General features: G+C 43.9%; 1 protein-coding gene across 2 annotated transcripts in view; it reads right to left on the bottom strand.

Moving 5' to 3' along the window:
* The window catches only part of PDCD4 (programmed cell death 4), a 525,005-nt gene that overhangs the window by 100,668 nt on the left and 404,778 nt on the right, over nt 1-19,559 (bottom strand). For both annotated transcript variants that reach the window (XM_069611774.1, XM_069611775.1), the window contains exons 10-11: nt 18,807-18,917; nt 14,329-14,468 (exon numbers count right to left, since the gene is read on the bottom strand). In XM_069611774.1, the coding sequence (XP_069467875.1) occupies nt 14,329-14,468; nt 18,807-18,917 (251 nt within the window). The remainder of the gene's footprint in view (nt 1-14,328; nt 14,469-18,806; nt 18,918-19,559) is intronic.

The following is a 19,559-nucleotide window of genomic DNA, read 5'->3' as shown; positions in this document are numbered from 1 at the left end:
GTATTTGTTTACTACAGATACCAGAGCCTACCAGAAGGTTGCAGGGCTGCAGTGTCTGTTATTTTCTCCAAATTCCCCTTCCCCTTTCCTGGGGTTCTCAGCTCAGCTTATACTTGAGGGTTGAGAGGTGAACTCCTGGTGAGTTTGTTTGTTTGTTTGTTTGTTTATTTATTTGTATGGCGCACCTTACCCAGGGGCAACAGGGCGCAGGCAAAAGATAATTCGAAGCTTACAATGTTGCAGAAAAATACACTTTGAAGTAGTAATAAAAATAATCAGAATTACAAGGGTAAAAAATATACAAATCTTCATGCATACAAAGTCAATATCTATGCAGGGGTAGATATACAGATATGTACAGGGCTGTTAGAGGCGGGTAATCCTGAAATAAAAATATTCAGGATTACAGGAATAAGAGGTATACAAATCTTTAAGCATAAAAGACAATATCTATACAGGAGGTAAGTGTACAGATGTGTGCAGGGCTGTTAGAGGCGAGGGCAGAATCACGAACAAAAATGTCACTATCTATACATGGGTGTAGAAAGTGCAGCTAAATACAAGGGTTGTTGGTGTTAAGGTGACTGATGAGGTGTCTTCTAAAGTGCAAGTATGGTTGGTCGGCTCTTAGGTTGTGTGACAGAGAGTTCCAGAGCGTGGCAGCTTTCACCGGGAAGCTGTTCCCGCCAATGGTGGAGAGTTTGAATCTGGGAATTATCAGACAGTTGGAATTGGTGGTTCTTGTTTGTCGGATGGAGGACTTTCTCTTTACCTTGTCCATCAGATAACTGGGGGCGGCATTGTTGAGGGCTTTATGGGTTAGGGAGGCCAACTTTAGTTTGATTTTGTTGTCTGTGGAGAGCCATTTCTGTTGGCGTCTGGTGGTAGAGATATGATCTCTCTTATTAATGCCGAGGGCAGCTCTCAAGGCATTGTTCTGTAAGATTTGAAGCCTGTGGATAATGGCTTTGTTGGCACCGCTATAGAGGGCATTACAATAATCAAGCCTAGATAGTATGAGTGCTCTTGCCAGGATCAGGCAGCTGTCATTGGATAGGAATGGTCTGCCTGCCCTTATTAATTTGCACGTGTACGCAGTGGTAGATGCTAGTGAGTTGACCTGTTTAGTAAATGACATAGTGGCATCCAGATAAAAGCCAAGGGTTTTTACTTCCCTGGATACTCTGATGAGATTGCCATCTATGTTGAATTCGGCATATTCAAGGCCTAGTTTCTTGATATTAGCAGGGGTACCTAAGATGATGAGCTCTGTTTTGTCATCATTCAGGCATAGACCATGAGATGCCATCCATGCCTGAATGATGAGATATACCCTATTCACCAACTCTCTGTCCTTACTGTGATCCCCTGAAAGTGGGAGGAGAATCTGAGTGTCATCAGCATAGTTAGTGTAGGTGACACCCAGATGGTCCAAATCATCGAACAGGGGTTTGGTGAAGATGTTATATAGTGTGGGGGAGACGCATGAGCCCTGCGGGACTCCGCAAGTGATAGGAGTGGGGTTAGCTGCTGCTGAAGGGGAGAAGACTCTCATAGTTCTCTCACTCAGAAAGGATTCAATCCATTTGATAGCTTCTGGGGAGAAATGAGCAGCTGAGTCAAGGTGTCTACAGAGGACCTTGTGGTCGACGAGGTCGAAAGCCGCGGAGAGGTCGAGTAAGAGGAGGAGTGCTGTTTTGCCCTTGTCCCTCAGATCATCAATTTGGGTTTTCAGATCGATGAGGGCTGTTTCCGTGCCGTGTAATGGGCGGAAACCTGATTGTCTGGCGCCTAGTAGCTTGTGTAGTTCTAGGTATTTTTGAATCTGGACATAGGCAACTTTGTCCAAGATTTTCAGTAGGAAGGGTACCGTGGTGATGGGTCGTGGGCCGTGGTGATAGTGTCTGTGGGCCAGCATCAGCTCCTGTGGAATTCAGTCAAGCCGGACCCTGACAGGGGCATTGCCTGCGACACATTTGTGTGTCAGTGTTTTGTGGAGTATCCTGGCTTGAATAGGTAGCCAATGAGCTACTCTCCCATGTTGAGATATGTGATCCTTTTTTTTATGCCTAGTGCTGCTCTTAGTGCTTTGTTCTGGAGTAATTGCATTTTTTTTTAGGTTCCCAATAGTAGTATGTTACAATAATCAATCCTAGCTAGGATAAGTGCTCTAGCAAAGATGATACAATTTTGTTGTAAGAGGAAGGGTCGACATAGTGCAATGAGTTTGGCGGTGTAAACTGTGGATGAGGCAAATGCACTTATATGTTTGCACATGGTCAAACTTGACTACAGATAGACCCCTAGTGTTTTTACTTGGCTGGAGATGGTGATGGTGTGCCATCGATGACTATAGCTATGTATTGTGGTTGAAGTTTGGTTAGTCAAGCCGGTGAACCTACATTTAGAATTTCATTTTTTTCTCAGTTTGAATAGACTATTGTCTGCCATCCAATTTTGGATGGGATAGATTTTATTCACACAGATAGTGTCCTGTTCCAGGCTGCCTGAAATTGGGATAAGTATTTGTGTGTCGTCTGCAAAGTTGGTATATATTACTCCCATTGCGTCAAGAGCTGCAAAGAGTAGCTTAGTGTAAGCATTATAGAGCGTTGGAGAGAGGCAGGATCCTTGGGGCACGCCTATCGGTACTTCGATAGGGTCTGCTGATGCGTGACCTATGGCTACTCTACATGTGCGGTTAGAGAGGAATGATTTTATCCAGGTGGTAACTTCCTTGGAGAAGTGAAAGTTATTGGCTAGGGTACGGCATAGTTTGTTGTGATCTACTAGATCAAATGCTGCGGACAGGTCCAGTAGTAGGAGAATGCATAATTTTCCTGAGTCCATGACAGCGTACATCTGATTTGTTAGATCCACTAGAGATAGCTCCGTGCTGTGTCCTGGGCAGAAACCAGACTGTCCTTCTCCTAGCAGATGGTTGTTTTCAAGGTGGGATTGGATTTGGGAATAGGCAATTTTATCTATGATTTTGAGTAGGAAGGGGACTTTGGTAATGGGTCTATAGTTAATCGGGATCTAAGGTGGGCTTTTTTAGAAGGGGGGTAACCCAAGCCTGTTTGATGTTCGTTGGGATGGTGTTGGAGTTGAATGAGGAGTTTGAATGAAGGGTGCAAAGGTAGAAGCACAATCCTTAACTAATTTGGCAGGAGAATCATCTCCTTTACAGTTGATGGGTTTAAGCGAGGCTATAGTTTTTAGCACTTGATCTATGGTGACGACGTAAAGTGGAATTGTGGTATGTTGGTTGTGGTGGTTGTAAATGGTGGAGGGTCTAGTTCGTTGGTAGTTCCGAGAATTTTTTTTTGCGATTTGATTTTGCTTTGCAGAGTGTTTGAGTGGCTTTTGCAACTTGGATAGTGGTACACCAAATTATGCCTTCTATAAATATGCTGGGAGAAAGGATGGGAGTTTCTAGTTCTTTGATGATCGTGAATAACTCTTTGCTATTTGAAGTGGCATTAGTAATGCATGTATTCCGAAGTTCTGTTAATTGTGCTTGTGGAGGTCTTTCTGAAGAGATGTTCTAAAGCGCTTTTTTTTCTTCTCTGTTCAATAAGGTCATCATTGAACCAGGTGTTGCTGCGCTTAGGTTTGGGTTGTTTAGATCTGAGGGGGGCTATTTCATCAATGGTGGTCTTCAGGCAAGTAGGATAGTGTGATGAGATATCATCCGGGTTGATATTTACTGGTGGTGGAGTATTGATTAACTTATTTAGCAGCAGGGTTAGGTTTTCAGTGTTAAGTTTCCATTAGAAAGTGATCGGTCCAGGACATATCTTTGATATCTTCGAGTGGGACAGAGATATTAAGTGACAGGATTCAGTCGAGGATTCTTCCTTTTGTATGGGTTGGGCGTTAATGATTTGTTTGAATTGCATTTCTAGGAATGCATTGTGAAATGCTGTAGCTTTAAGGTCTGTGTGATCGTTGTAGCCTAGAGGTCTCCTAATATGATGAATTTCGTATTAGGTTTGAGGAGTGGAGAGATGAGTTGGGGTAAGTCAATGTCTGGGTTATTACCCGAGCTGGGAGCTCTGTACACTTAAGAAATTGATAGTGGTTTTAGGGTCTGTGGCTAGTAAAAGTTCTAGGAGTTGGTAGCCTGGTAATATTTCGGTTTTACATTCTCTAAATTGGAGCAGAGTTTTGTGGATGATGGCGACTCCTCCTCCAGAGGTGTCTTGGTGATCTGATCTAAGTATTGTGTAGTCTGGTGGTATAGCTAATGTGAGCAATCGGCCTGAAGCTGCATGGAGCCAGGTTTCAGTTATTACTAGGAAATCTAGTTTATGTTCCAGAATAAGGTCTTGAATGTCGGTGACGTGAGCGCCTCGAGATCTAACATGGAGTAGAGCACCCTTTAGAGGTTCAGTGACTAATGGGGAACTATTTTGCATTTTACGTGCTAGAGGGGGTGGTGGGGGACTGTTGAATTTTCCGGAGGTTGTCTTTAGCTTTGGAAAGTGTCACTGATCTGCCATTATTGGTTTTGGGAGGCCAAACACATGGCAAGTGGTTATGTTTCCAGAGTGGGGGGGGGGGGAGTTAGTATAGTTCTTGGACGTCCGGGAGGAGAGTCGTATTTTTCTTATGTTTCCTAGTATACGTTTGGTGTGTAGGGGTGGTGAGTGGGTTCTAGAAGAAAGTCTGGAGTGCCGAGCTGTGCCTTGCAGCAAAATGGAGGTTTGTGTAGATGTGCCTGTGGTATATGGTATTGTGGTGAATACTGGTGTGTTAGGCAGAAAGGATGTGGGGCAAGGTAGGAGGTGGTGTCTGGGACATTATAGAAGTGCTAGGCCAGAATTTATCTGGATAAATCGTGCATAATGTGGAGTCAGCATTATATGCGTTAGGTTTGTGGGTTGTAGTAACTTTTTGATGGGTGACTAATGCCATCTTATTGGTGTGCTGCGTTTGGTTGTCATACGGTGCTAGTAGAGGTACGCATGGTAATGTGCATGCTGTAGCATCTAGAGGTTTGGCAGGTGTGTGGTGTTTTAGATCAAAGTTTTCTAGCTGTATCAATGCCTGTTCTGGGATGGGTTCTAGTGTCGACGATAGGAAGGCAAGCACATTCAATAGGATGAACAGTACAAACATAGTAAGGCCCTATGAGGCAATATGAATTACTGTAATGAGAGTGTTTAGACAATGCTAGGCAGTGTAGACATTGGTAATACAGTTAGTACAGTATAGGACAGTTGAAAAGTACCGGAACATTGTCACACATTAAACTTTCAAGGCTCAAAACAAAAACAGTAGCAGAACACTGGTGTTTAGTAGCCGACTAGGTAAGTAAACCAGCCTTAGGGTGAAGCTTTCACAATACAATCAACGCGTGTAGTAATGGCATAGTAATTGGAATAGCTAGTCCGAGCGGTTACATGTGCGGCATTGGAATTAAATACTTTTCAATGGATATTGTAGGTAATGCCTATATAAGACTATTAGCAGCAGTTTGTAATAACCAGTCATGTGATGTGACATTCGTAATTTGCTAAGGAGGGCTTGAGCAAAATGATACTGTGCAGGACAAATAGCAAGGCAGTGTTCGACTTATTGCTTTCTCTGGGGGCCACAGGAACCAACAGTAGCACACAATAATTAGCAAAGATCATTACTTCGTGTGCAGTTTGCGAGCAGGACTAGAGTGCACGAGTATGCTGAATGCATGCAGTAGTTAAATGTAGAACATTCAAGTCACTATATACTGTTAAGTGGCACAAACTGAAATGGGAGGTGCAGGTTTTACCACACTGAGCATTAGGGGGGAGCGCTGAGATCTGTTGATTGGAGGCTGCGAGTAGTTCGTAGTGGCGGTCTAAGGCCATATTATTGCTATGTTGGCCAAGAGTTCTGGCGTGGGGCGGCACGGACAGGCACAGACAGGCCTGTGCCTTTGCCGGGTGCCTTTGAAGGAGGGCCGGCTGACTATTCCGGCGCAGCCGAAAACAGGATATGGAAAGTTGATCCAATGAGCAGCAAGGCTCGTATGTGGCTGCTAGGCAACCATGTAAACACTAAATGTGGCCGCCATTTTCCGCTGGCTCCTTGTGTCTTTGAGTAGAATGGTTTGATTTACTTCTAACCACTGGATCCTGACCCAGGAAGGACTCTTGGGACAGCCAAAGATCGCTTTGTGATGAAACGAGTGCAGGGCACTCACCAATTTTTTTTCCACGTTTTTGCAAAGTGGTAAGGCCAGATTAGTGGATAGGTTTGGACCGAGGACCATTTTGTTTTGAAGGGAACGCCCTTTTAGAAGTAGGGATAGTGAGGCGTAAATCTATTGCCAAACATGTCCTCTGGCTTGCCACACTAGATACAAATCTTGTGGATTGATGGTAGGTAGTATTAACATTTTAGAATTGAATACAAGTGTAGGAGGCTGGGTATCTACACTCCACTGCTAATATTAGGAACTGTATATTGGTTGACTATTCTGTTTATGTAAATGTACTATCTCTTCGAGAAAAAACATACATAAAAATGCTCTCATTCTTGTTTAGCATTTAATGTGGTTCTATTTGGGAATAGAAGACACTATATTGCAAGTGAAAATACTGGTTTGTTTAGTGCTAAACTGTTTGGGGAAGATATTGAAAGCATCTTAGAATCTTCACCAAACGCACAAAGCTAACATGCATGGATACATATATTCACCTGGAGGTATACCCACAACAATATTGCTTCCAGAAGACACTATATTGCAAGTGAAAATACTGGTTTGTTTAGTGCTAAACTGTTTGGGGAAGATATTGAAAGCATCTTAGAATCTTCACCAAACGCACAAAGCTAACATGCATGGATACATATATTCACCTGGAGGTATACCCACAACAATATTGCTTCCAATAGTAAGCCTGTCAGGTGGTCCGGGTGGGGAGGGTGGGCGATGCTAGTGAGTAAGGAGTAGAGGGTAGTCTATTCTCATGCACAACTTTCTACAGAGCCTACGTTCAAGGTCTCTACCACAAAACCCGCTCCAGCCCCAGGTGGGCCTTTAGATCACCTTTTGGGGTTGAGGTCACGCTGTGGTAGGATTTAAATCATGACACCATGGCAAATACCCAGTATGCCAGTGTTAGGACAATTATTCTAAAGTCCAACGAAGGGCTTCATAAAACCATATCAGAGAGTACAAAACTCCACTCTTAGTATAAGGCTGTACCACCCAAGAACATTTGGTAGCGTAGACAGAGCATCCAGAATGATTTTAGGAGGGAGCGAAGGCTGTAGATCAGTACAAAGAAATGGTAGCATACATATGGTCCAAAGAAACACTGAAGCACTATGTATTGTAAAATATAAATGGTTTATTTAAATACATGTAGGCCAAGATACATCTTGGGGACGTAAGTACTATAACATATCATATAAACACTATTATAAAAACCAACTGAATACTTATGGTTTAGAAACCAAAGTATAACCTTATTTAGATAACAATAAGCAGTCAAGGTGAGTCAAACCTACAACATTAAGAATGGCATTAAACTATTACTGGGGAGTAAAACCAGGTTAGGTATACTTTTTAGAATCCAATAAGTAATTCTTGGGTAGTAGGCCCTATTGGTCCAAATATACAGTGTTATTCAGTTATAGACACAATTAATTAGACCAACACTGTTACAAAGTATTTCTTGTAACATAACTTATGCAACTTTCTTCTATCAAGAATGGATAAAGTTACAACACCAATGTTACCCTTTAGACTACAGGTCATAGGAAGTAACTTAACTTGTATGCTACCTAGAGGCCAAAAGCTTCTCAAGGATAAGTATGGGCACAGTAAACTATTTAATAAGTGCCCAGGAACAGTTCAGGCAAGGCACAACCCAACAGGTGAGTAATTTACCATTTACTCTTCTAAACCACACACAGAGTGACTTCAGTCAGGCAAGTAAGAGCACTTGAATTAACTCAGCAATATTACTGTTTAAGAAGAGCAGCAGCTATTCAATGTCAGTAATTAAATGATGATACGTTGTAGAGGGGCTACAAGCAACTCAATGACGAGTAAGAATTTTGGGATCTATTTTAGAAAAGCACTAAAACAATTCAGGGTAAGCACAACCTAGTGTTACAATTTATAGAAAGACAATGTATTTCTTGCACTCCATCTGCTCCAAGAAATGGGCCCACATCCAATCCCACATATCTGGGGCCACAAACACGGCTGAACTTTTGAAAATCTGCACACAAAAGAAATATATATATATGACGAAAAAGTGGAGATGGGCGTACTCTAGTTCCCTGCACAGTAAACCCACTCAGCCACTGGTGTTCTACCGGTTTCTGGGCTCTTCACATCATCAGGGAGGCAGTGTTAGCTTACAGCTCACAGCAGGTGCAGGTGTCATCAATGATGATGATTCTGCTGCAAGGACTTCTGGTAGCTCTAGTCAACAGGTTTGTAAGGAACAAGCTCACACCCAATCCCACAGTGGGTGAGGTAGCCTACAGTGAGGCACTCCAAAAGCAGGGCATGCGTCACCGCGGTGCAGCACCCTATTATATTCTGAATAATCCACACTTCAAAAATCCTGGAAGAGCAGAGAAACCGGCCCTGCCCAGCTAACTACTGCCCTATTGCCACTACCCCCTTCTTGGGCAAACTCCTGGAGAAAATCGGTCATCTCCCAACTAATCCATTACACAGATTCTGTTGGCTGCCTTCATGACCACCAGTCTGGCTTCAGAGCAGCCAGAGGTATGGAAACTACTCTCCTGAACAACTGATGACTTGCTCTCAAATCTCGACGGCAAACTCCCCTTCCGTCCTCATTTTCCTCGATCTGTCCTCTGCTTTTGACACAGTAAATCATTCCATCCTCATAAAATCGGCGATACACTGGGCATCGCGGATCAGGCACTGGATTGGTTAATCTGTCCTCTCTAATCGGCCTTCCCAAGTCCAACTGGGACCCCTTCTCTCCTCTACCCCACTCCACTTGCGGCGTCCCTCTTCACTGTGGCTTTTCAAAATTTACCTTGCCCCTTTTGCCCACTTGATTTCCACCTTCTCTCCTCATTTCGTGTTATACTGACAACACACAGCTCTCCTTTAGGCGTCCCTCTCCTTCCTCTCATTCCTGACTGATATTCAGGCATGGGTGCTGCCAATGATCTCTGCCTTAACGCCAGTAAGATTGAGATCCTTCTCATTGGGACCCCTACTCCCTCCTGTTGCCCTCCCTCTTCACCCTCATGTGAGGCTAAAAACCATGGGCGTCATCTCCAACTCCTCTCACTCCTACTCACCCAATATCGCTGACCTTGCCAAGAAGGCCCACTATTAGCTTCACCTCCTCAAAGGCATTCTCCTTTTCCTCACTTTCCCCCAGAAACTCAATGTCTCCAGAGCTCTGGTTCTCTCAAGGCTTGATTAACGCAACAGTCTCTTTCCTCACTCCGCCCTCAACAAATCCAGCCCTAAAATCTCTGCATTGGCTCCTGGTTGCTGCAAGGACCAAATTCAAGACATTCTGCATCATCCATAAGGCTTTTTGGGGCCTGGGACCTCGCTACATTCAACTCTCTCCCTAAATACCTCCTGGCTAGAGTCCTTCGGTCCTGTGACTCCAGCTCTCTTCAGATCAGACATTTCTCCAAGAGTGGGGTGGTAGGGCTCATTTCAGTAGGAGCCCCCCTCTGGAAAGGCCTCCCTGCCTCTCTCACTCTTGAGCCGGATCTTAAGTTCCGGAAGCTACACAAGACCTTCCTTCTCTCCTCCTCCTTCCCTCTTTCACCCCCCCCCCCGACCCCTCAGTCTCCTCCTGCCGCTACGACTGGATGTCTGTGTCCCTTATGAGCCACTCCGGGGCCAGACCCTCCTTTGTCCAGTCTTCCAGCTCACCCTTCTTATCAGCACTTGCCCTCTGGCACCCTTCCCTGAATGGCATTCCTAGGCTGCCATCCCCCACCCGATCCTCCTCACCATTACCCTTAGACCTTGCTCCTCCTTGCACTTGCCATCCTGGACACCCCCTAGCAATTGCCCGTCCCCCTCACTCCAGCACTTCCCTTCCTCACCCTCTTCTTACCCCTTCCCTTGTCCTCACTCCCCCGCATGCTGCAGTTGCACGATCCGAATGTCACAAGGCCTAGGCCCATTAATTTTGCCCCTGCCCCTCTTTTGTTGTGTGGCATCTGGAAACACTTTCTGCTGTATAGGAGCCATCCAAATGCTCAATCAATAAATTTAAGTAAGGAACCTCATACTTTTAAGAGGGGCTACAAGCAACTCAAAGGCAACTATTAACTCCAAGACTGTTTTAGAAAGGCACTAAGCAGATAAGGGAAAGAAAACCCCAATAAAACACATTTAGAAGAGAACACAGCTAATCAAGGTTGGTACATCCGACTGGAAGGCTACTACACTCATTCCAGCCTCAGTCCAAAAGTTAAAGGGAACTATAAATCCAAAAACACACTATGGAGAGGGTGAAGGCATCATGAAGTAAAACAGACAGATTTTACTTTTCAGGTAGACTTTTATTTTTCTTAAATGTCAGGATGGAGTAAGGCCTAACTTGCCCTATGCTAAGGTGGGATTTCCCCACCTGAAGAAAACTTAGGATAGCCTGTGTCAGTAAGTTCAGCAAAAGTCTGTCTACGCCCAAAAACCTATACTTGCCCTTACAACTAAACATACATAATGTGTAGGTAAGTCAACATCAAAAGAAACCGTGGTCAAAATAAAGTTAGAGCTTCTTCCAGCTCATTTGCTTTCTTTGGCTCTTTTCAGATAGGGGTCCTTCGGTCTAGGCGCAGTTGTCAGACCTCACGGTCCACCCATTACAGATCATGCAATCGGTAACCCTTGGCACTGTTTCTGTATGCTTCAGCTATAGCAAATCAACACCAATTTCAGATTCTTCATGGCATTCTCTTGGCTTTTCCACAAAATGCATTTCAGATAACTCATTCTGTGGTATTCACCTTTCTACACCACCTTGCTTTCACTTTGCTCCTAAATGTTCACACATTTCATATAGGTCGGTATTCAACAATGCTTGCAGCATTCAAAAAAGTACTTGTAATACTTTGCATCTTTATCCGGCATTCAATAATGCTTGTAGCACTCTTAGAAGTACTTCTATCCCTTTCCAGCTTCATCCGGTAGTCAGTAATGAATGTAGCACTCATAAAAGTACTTATGCCAATTTGCAACTTGTTCGAAATTCAACATTAGTTTTCATTTTCCAGAGCAATTGTAATTATTCCTAGTTCATATGCTACTTCAATATGTCTTTTTCCAGCCCCAAAGTGCCGCAGTATGAAGGTTCCCATCTCTTACACTCACTGGTCCATTATCGCTCCACCGGGCCCCTTGATTCGGCTTCTCTTCTTTCAGATCCGCCTGTTCCTCTCATCAGCTTCTGCGAGCAGTGCTTACCATCTTCGGTTTCCGCTGTGTGTAGCCCTGCTCTTCCCTAGTGAAGGCTACTTGTGGCTGTTTGAAGCTCTGGCTCAGGACACCTGGAAAAGGGGACAGCAGGCTTCTTTACTTTCATGGCACATGCTGGCCCCAGAGTCCTTTCAGCACTCCTGCTCATCCCAGCTTCGCTCCAGCCGGCTCGGCCTCTGCATGCCATGTTCTTTCCTGGATAGTTCTCTCCAGAATTGTTCTCCTCAGAGGCTGGGGAGTCACTCATACACCTGGTACCCATCAAGTGGTTTCAGGTTTAATCATGCACAGTTTCCTGACCAGAATTAAGCCAAGTAGTTGGCCATGCCTGACTTTTACAACAGTAGTCCTCCACAGCCCTCTTCCTCAACTCAGTATCAAAGTGGTGTGAAAGAATGGACATGTGCATTACTCACAGTTACTTATATTCCTCGTCCTGGTCTTAAAGGGACATGGCAGTGGAACACGTTGGTTGGTAGCAAAGGGAAAGGAGGATACAATGTCTCACCCAAAGACATCCTCTCCCCAAGTTCGCGCCACCCAGGTGATCCTCCCTTACATCTCCACCCCAGGGTTGGGATCCAAGAGTGATGGCCTTTCCTTGGCCACCTGAGAGGAGGACCATAGGGGAGTAGAAGTGAGCATGCCCTCATGTTCCTCACAAGAGACATAGAACTGTCACCCATAAAAAGAGTAAAAGACTATGAGAGGGCGGTTGGGGGGCGGGGGGAGATTCCCACTCACCTAGGGGCAAGGAAAAATAATTACGAAGTCCAAGCAGAATGCTCTGGGGTTGACACAGATCAGGAAGATTTACCATAAATATGAACATCTTACCTACCAGCTAGCACCATTACAACTCGCAATGGTCTAGCAGGATCACTGAGGCCAGGGTAAATTACAAATAAAAAGCAGGAGGCAGGGGGGCTGGGAAGAATTCCACAAACAGAATCCGGTAGTCGCTGGAACAGTAGGGCACACCACTAAATGATGGATTTGTTGTACAACAGAGTGGTGGCTTACTTTAACCCTAGGTGTGTAGCAACCCTTAACAGGCAGTAACCACTGAAGTCCAGGTACGATTCCATAGCAGCTTTAAAATGTGACACTCCAATTACCAGCAATACGCAGTGAAGACACTGGATTTTACAATTCCTTTGTGACAACAGTCCAGAAGAACAAAGCTATGTGTTCTAGTCAAGTTTGCATACTACTATACCAATCCTAGTAATAGCCAATGCAAACCTGTATGATTGCGGGAGGATAACTCAGGGGAAACGGGATCGCCTTGGAAGCAAGGTGACGCGGCACAACAGCGGTTAGATCCCCGGGTCTGTGCTTCGAAACCTTTGGGTATTAAAGCACGTTCTAAATAACTAATTATAAATATATTATTGATTAAGTAGATTCCACAAGCCTCAAAAATATTATATATATTCTGTGCAGTAGACAAGCATATGTAGCATTTACTAAACCGATTTACATTAATTCTTTGTAAAGAAATCCAACATTGGTTTAATGATACCAATATCAACAACCATGGAAAGAAGCAAAGTGGAAAAACATATTTAATGTGTGGGTCATGATCCAAAGTGCATCGTGCTACCACCACCATTGCGTCTACATTACATTTATGCCACAACTACATTTATCAAAAGATAAAAATGGCATATCATTATTCTCGTCTAGAAGTACTAGCAGAAAAGTGCAACCATATTCACCCTTTCCTATAAGAATTACTAGATTCCCAGTGCACCAAAACCAGCAACAGTATTCTGAAAAGGCACTAGTGGTTGTGCAGGACTTTACCATTACTGTAGTTATGTTGAAAAAACGTTACCGTAGAAAAGTGATACACAGGAGACTAAAAACTGCACAGGTATGCAGTGCTGAAGAGAATGGACTTGCTGCACAGAAAAAGAAAAAAAAAAAAAGTATTTTGTGGCTGTCGCGAGAGGCATTAAGCTAGACAGCAAATAGTGAATACAGATTACGTTTACAAGCCTGACATTTACCTGAAAATGTAGAACAGAGGTAATTGCATTTAAAATGTAAGTTTTTAATCTGCTGCCCCGATTTCCCACTCTCGCAAAATTCTGTAACTGAGCATGTTTTCCGTACACCGCACTGGTCCCTAATAATTCGCAAAAAATGTGAGCAGTCTAGCCTCAGGAGACCTCTAGATGGGAAACCAATCCAGTTCATCATGGCATCCATCTAGAAAGCAGTGCTCTCCCCAAAATGACCTTGTAAATAACCACATTCATATTTTATGAAAGAGCATCACCCCACCAACCACACCCGTAATGTAATGTCAGCCAATTTGCAGACAAAGGGAAGGCATTTCCAATCCAGTTGCAATTGCCTAAACGAACATTTAATAATTGACTGAAGAGGCTTTACAGCCGAAAGTTAGCAAGCTGAAATACAGGTAAAAGTTCACTGTACCATTTCAATGTCAAACTGTACTCCTTTACAAAAACTCGCAGAAGTCCCAGTGAAAGGATAAATTATGTATGCACACCTATCTTTGGCAGAATGGATGCAAGATGGGCTGCATGTGTTGGGGTCAAAGGAAACATTGAATTAACATAGGGGACACAATGGCTAACATGTTTGCATTTTCATCCAATTAAACAGTTTTGAACAGAGCCAAGGTGAACATTATGACACGAGGCATAAAATTAGCTTAGTCAGTACCAAGACAGTCTAGTCACAAAACGTCATGGATAGAAATCAAAATGTATATATATAGCTACCAACACTGTTCGCATAATACCGATAAAACCATACACATTAAAGTGAAAAAGAAAGAAAAAAAACCATCAGCAGTGGGGCGGAGGAAAGGGGTCTCCACAAAACGGAAGAAAAAATAATAAAGAACATCATACCTTGAAGGACAGAAGTCTCTAATTTTTTTGTTAATAATGCCAGCCTGGAAGCAGTCATCGACAAACCGTTCAAGGACAGAATAGGCATGGGGAACATCCAGGTTAATGTCTGGAATTTCACTGTAGATTCTGTCATAACCCTGCAAATCACAAATATTAGGGTGATCTTAAATCCCTACTGCATTGCAAAATAATTTCAACATTTCAAATCGAGTGTAAATCAAGTTGTTTTTTTACCGTCAACACACTCCCTTTACAAGGCAAGACAACTACTCACTACCAAGATGAAAATCCAAATGAGATGGAGACAAGACATTTGCTCTGAGCATAAGTTACAAAGCTAACATTGTGGAAATAAATGCAATCCAAAAACAACAAAAAAAAGAAAAAAATTATAAAAATAAAAATCAGGGATAGGCTGCTAGGGAGATGTACGATTGTTATGCTTCATCCCCTCTCCCAGTGAGACCCCCCTCCCCCAGCACATTTTGCTGGACTTCTGGACTTTTTTCTTTAAATCCTGAATGAGTGGAGCCTTTTTCCACTCATTCATTCTTGTGGGCTGCGTCTTTTGGAACTCTAGAGTCTGTCTGCTCAATAGCTCTAAAAGGAATCTGTACTTTACTATTGCAGCACGCAGCTCCTTATGGGCAGTGTTGCTGGGGACCCTCCTTTAAGATTCTTTTTCTTATCCTCACGTAAACTACAGTTCTTAAGGATAGCGATTGACTTGGTATCTCTCCTAAAACTTTATAGCCTGAGAGATTGGCACACACTACCTTATGCGGAGTGCCAAAGGGATACCGAATATCCCACTCTTCTCTCTGTTCCTGTGAATTTTGTGTCACAATCTCCGAGTTATGGCTCATGGCAGTGGACGTGTTGTAATAACTATTGTTCAATTTTTATATCACAATGTATCCATTGCCTCCGTACTCGTCCCTCCCTCCCCCCACCCTCCCTCCAAATACCAACGTGGGGCGCCTCCCCTTTGTTTTTCACGGTTACTGGCATGGTTGTTCTTGGTCAGCCCTCCTTCTAGCATTCTGAGAGGGGGAGGCCTATGTGTGTTTTGCCTGGCAGGGACCCCTGGGTGTCCCAGCCTAGGCTCCAGAGTGTCTTGGCAGCCATGATAGGATTGTTTATTTATATAGCGCCTATAGACAATTTTTTCAAAGCGCTTGGAAGAGGGGGAGGAGTATTCCACCCCCCTGTCCTTTGTCTGCCAATGTGCCTGAATAGGATCAGCTCCCACAGGGGTTCTTCTTGTCCTGGGTGGACAGCCAAATGCCCCTTTCTGTAAAATGCTGAGAGAGATTGCAGAGGAGTATGTGCTGGAACTGCATAAAAAGTGAGGCTTCTGGAGTGAAAAGCAAGTTGACCATGGAAAAATGAAGTAACCGAAAAAGATGGTCAGAGGCGCCTACAGACCCTTTGCAGCACCGTGAAGCAACCACTGCTGTCCAGACCCAGTTTCCTGTGCAACAGAGGAATTCCGAAGAGGACGACTCCTTCCCTTTGGCTGGTGGGAATAACCAGTCCCAAGACTAACTTTGAATTGAGCCATCTACCGAGGTTCTAGGAGTTTCCAGAGCTGCGGAATCCCAAAGCAGGGAGACCTGCTGCCCATTTCGAGTGCATCATTGTGGAAAGGCCGAATCCGTCCAAATCTTTGCTGAGCCCTCAAGGACACTCCAGAGATCTGATCCAACTCGCCCAGATCCCTCAGAGCGGTGGGACTGCGGAAAGCGAAGAAGATTGACAGGGCGGTCCACAGAAAAGGTGCCAAAACCACATAGTGAACCAGGAAGTTGTTGAAAGTCGTACCCCAGGTCCTCGCTCGAGATTGCTGCTGAGAGATCCCATCCAGTGTCCTGCTTTTCGTCATCAGACCAAGGAATCTAGAGGTCAGGTCCAAAGCTGTAACATTGTGGAGCATCCAGCCCAAACCTTTTTCTTCTAACCTAAGGTACTGTGGGGGAAAAGGTATTTCTTACGGATTCCAGAAAGTCGCTACAGAGCATTGGATTGCAATTAGAGGTGTCCAGGGCAACCCACTCTTCCCTCCGACTGAAGTCGCTGCTTGTGTCACTTAATAGAGTCCTTTCTGAGGGTCTACAACATTGGTTAAGACTTCTTGCATCTTCTTCCCTAGAGACTAGAAGGTATCCACCGAAACGTTTGATTTTTTTCTGTTTTGCAAGACTTTAAACCTGACACGAACTGCCTTTTAGCTAGGGGTGTGTTTTTGACTTTAAAGGAATGGCTGTGCTGCGAAACCACCTCTAGAACCTGAAGCACTACCAGGATAAAACTAACCAACTGTTTTCCTCCCCAAAAATCACTTTCTTATATGTGTATGCAGACTAAATAGAATTACTGTATTATTTTGTGGGTGCACAGTATTACTGATCGAACTGTCAAACTCCTGTAACAATTGTATGCGTTCAGCAACTACCAACTAAGAAGTGACTATTTGAAAGTATATTTAGGTGTGATGGTTTATTGCGCCAAGAATTTAACAGTGACTTGTGTAAATATAATAAGTATATATTTTAATATACATTTATTTATGTATAAGTGCTTCTTTGATGTGCTTTACTTGCTGGGTTCGGTGTACCTACCTACAGCTCACATCTTCCCCTTAAGATAAGCCTGACTGTTCTGCCAATCTACCAAGGTCCTGAGTTAGTACAGACTGATACTAAGAGTTGGTGATCTGCAAAGCACTGGGATAGCTTATTAAAGTCTTACTACCAGTGGGACTTTAGGAAAACTCCCCTAACAAAGGCCAACCAACTTGAAGTGCCACACCACACAATGCCCTTCGTAAGACCATTTCCGATCACTAGTCCATGCTCCCAAAAAGAGACCTCAGAAGTTCGGTTGGCTGTCTCCATGACCACCAGTCTGGCTTCAGAGCAGCCAGCGGCACGGAAACGGCTTCCACCATTCCAGATACTCCCATTGAAGGATATGCAAGACTCTGGGGACACTGCATTGTGTGATTTACTTGTTGAAACTGGGCTTAGGACTATCTGGTCCCAATCCACATTTCTTCTAGGCATATAAATACCTCCCCACTAGGGCCCTTCGGTCTTCTAGCTCCAACTCTCTGAAGATAAGAGTCTTCTCTAAGCAGAGAGTGGGGGTAGATCGCTCTCCTCCGCAGAAGCTTCCCTCTGAAATTGTCTCCCTGCCCCTCTCAGGCTTCAGCGGGATCTCCTTAAGTTACAGAATCTCCTCAAGCTCCCCTTTTCTCTTCTTCCTTCCCTCTCCCCCTCCTCCTCCCCTGCTAACACCCCCGTCTGCCTCAGTGACTGGCTGCCTGGTTCCCTCCGAGTTCTATAGGGCACCAGACCCCCCCCTCACACAGTCCATCCCCCTCCGCATACTTAGCACGTGGATCCTCACCCCCTGCAATCCCTGGCACTTGCCCTCCTAGCTTCCCATTAGAACTCGCCTAGTCCCTTTGGCCCTCCAACCCTCCTTTCACTTGCACTCTCTCCTCTTTATCCTGCACTTTCCTTCCCACCCTAGGACTCCGCCCTACTGACTCCCCCAACCCCTCACCCCACACTTTGGGTTACTACATTTGCACAATCCGAATGCCATAAGGCCTAGCAGGACTGTTCTTTCTCCCTTTCCCCTACCCCTCTACCCCCCCCCCATCCCCTTTTATCATGTGGTGCCTTGACACCATTTCAATAGGTGCCATACAAATAAATAAAACACACAAATGCCCTTTATTAAGAAAAATACATACATGCCACTTTAGGAGTCAGGTTCGACATGACAAAAAGAACAGCATTCAATTTAGAGAAACAAACGTTGAATCGTATTTAAAAATTACCCTTATATCATGGATAAGACTGCAATGTAAGAAGAGAAAAAAAAATGTATTCTGTAGTTGGGCTCCTATGGAAGTGGTTTCACCTCAATGCCCACGGCCTGCCCAAGTACTTGCGGCTAGTCGTGGGGAAAATTGTCATTTTTTTCTTGATATACAAAATTATAGTTAACTGAAACACCAGTCAGAAAAAGTTCGACCATTGTGGAAATAGTTGGTAAATTGGCTCTTCCCAAGTAATGGCAAAGAACAGGACATGCTCGCTAATTTGCAGCCCCAAAAATGTAAAGCTATGTGTTTTAGTGCATTTCTTTTACCAAGAATACATTTAGACTTGGATATGCAATCACTAAATGGTGTGAATTGTGATTCTAACTTTTTTGTACATTCGATTCTACGAATTACATCCAAAATAAATATTTTGATTGATAACAAATAAGCAGATCAGAATTCCGGTCTACAAGGTTGTTCTCAATGACATTACATGCACAACACGTTCAACGGGTTTATTGTATTTACAATTTAACTGTAGACTGTTGAGCCTTTAAAATGTAAAAAAAAAAAAAAAAGAATACACAAAACCGGTTAAAAAGCATATTCATCTCATACCACTAGACAGCAAACTTACCCTTCTCATTTGGTCCGAAGTGATGACGGAAGACTTCCAAAGTGCTTCAAGCAATTTAAGTATCATTTTGTAAGTCGTTTCTCCAGTTGCTTCTAAAACCATCACAACCGCCTACAAAAGAGAATGAGCATTTTGTTAAAAAAGCAGCAGGAACTTACAAGAGCGAAATAAGGGCATCTTACAAACAAATCCTGCATGTCCGACAGTGACATCAGCGACACACTTCCAGTAAATGGATTTGCATAGTAAATTTGCGATACATTGTGGGATAAGATAAATCTACCTTCATGGAGACTCTGGTTCTCAGAAAATCTTTTGGCCGTGATTTGCAGGCAAGGCCCAACCAGGTTTTGACGGAGAAACGGAAAATCACCTTAAACTGTTGAAACAGGGTCTCCATGCGCTACACTCATGCTGACCCCTCCGCCCCCTGTGAACAGAACAGCAGCTACCGCACCTTGTTCCAGAGTTTCCCCAAAATACCACATGCTTGAGCAGGGAACAGCATATGCTCGAGTTTGGAAGGATTGCAGTGCAGTAATATTTACATCCCTGGTTCTGCATTCCACCTTAACATACTTTATTTTATACATTTTTGTAGCGCTAAAACCCAAAGGCATCAAAGGGATGTAACATAAAAAGACAAACAAATAGACATCAATCCGACAGAGCCAGCATTTGAGGGAGAATTCGCAGGATGTGCTGTAACTAAGTGAAGGATTCAGAAGAGCGGAAAGGTTTCAAACTCTTCAT

Source organism: Ambystoma mexicanum, chromosome 8 (genome assembly GCF_040938575.1).
Source record: "Ambystoma mexicanum isolate Mex_15411 chromosome 8, UKY_AmexF1_1, whole genome shotgun sequence".
NCBI classification, from domain to species: Eukaryota; Metazoa; Chordata; class Amphibia; order Caudata; family Ambystomatidae; genus Ambystoma; species Ambystoma mexicanum.
The sequence above is the reverse complement of the archived record's forward strand: the minus strand, read 5'-3'. Positions and strand labels throughout refer to the sequence as shown.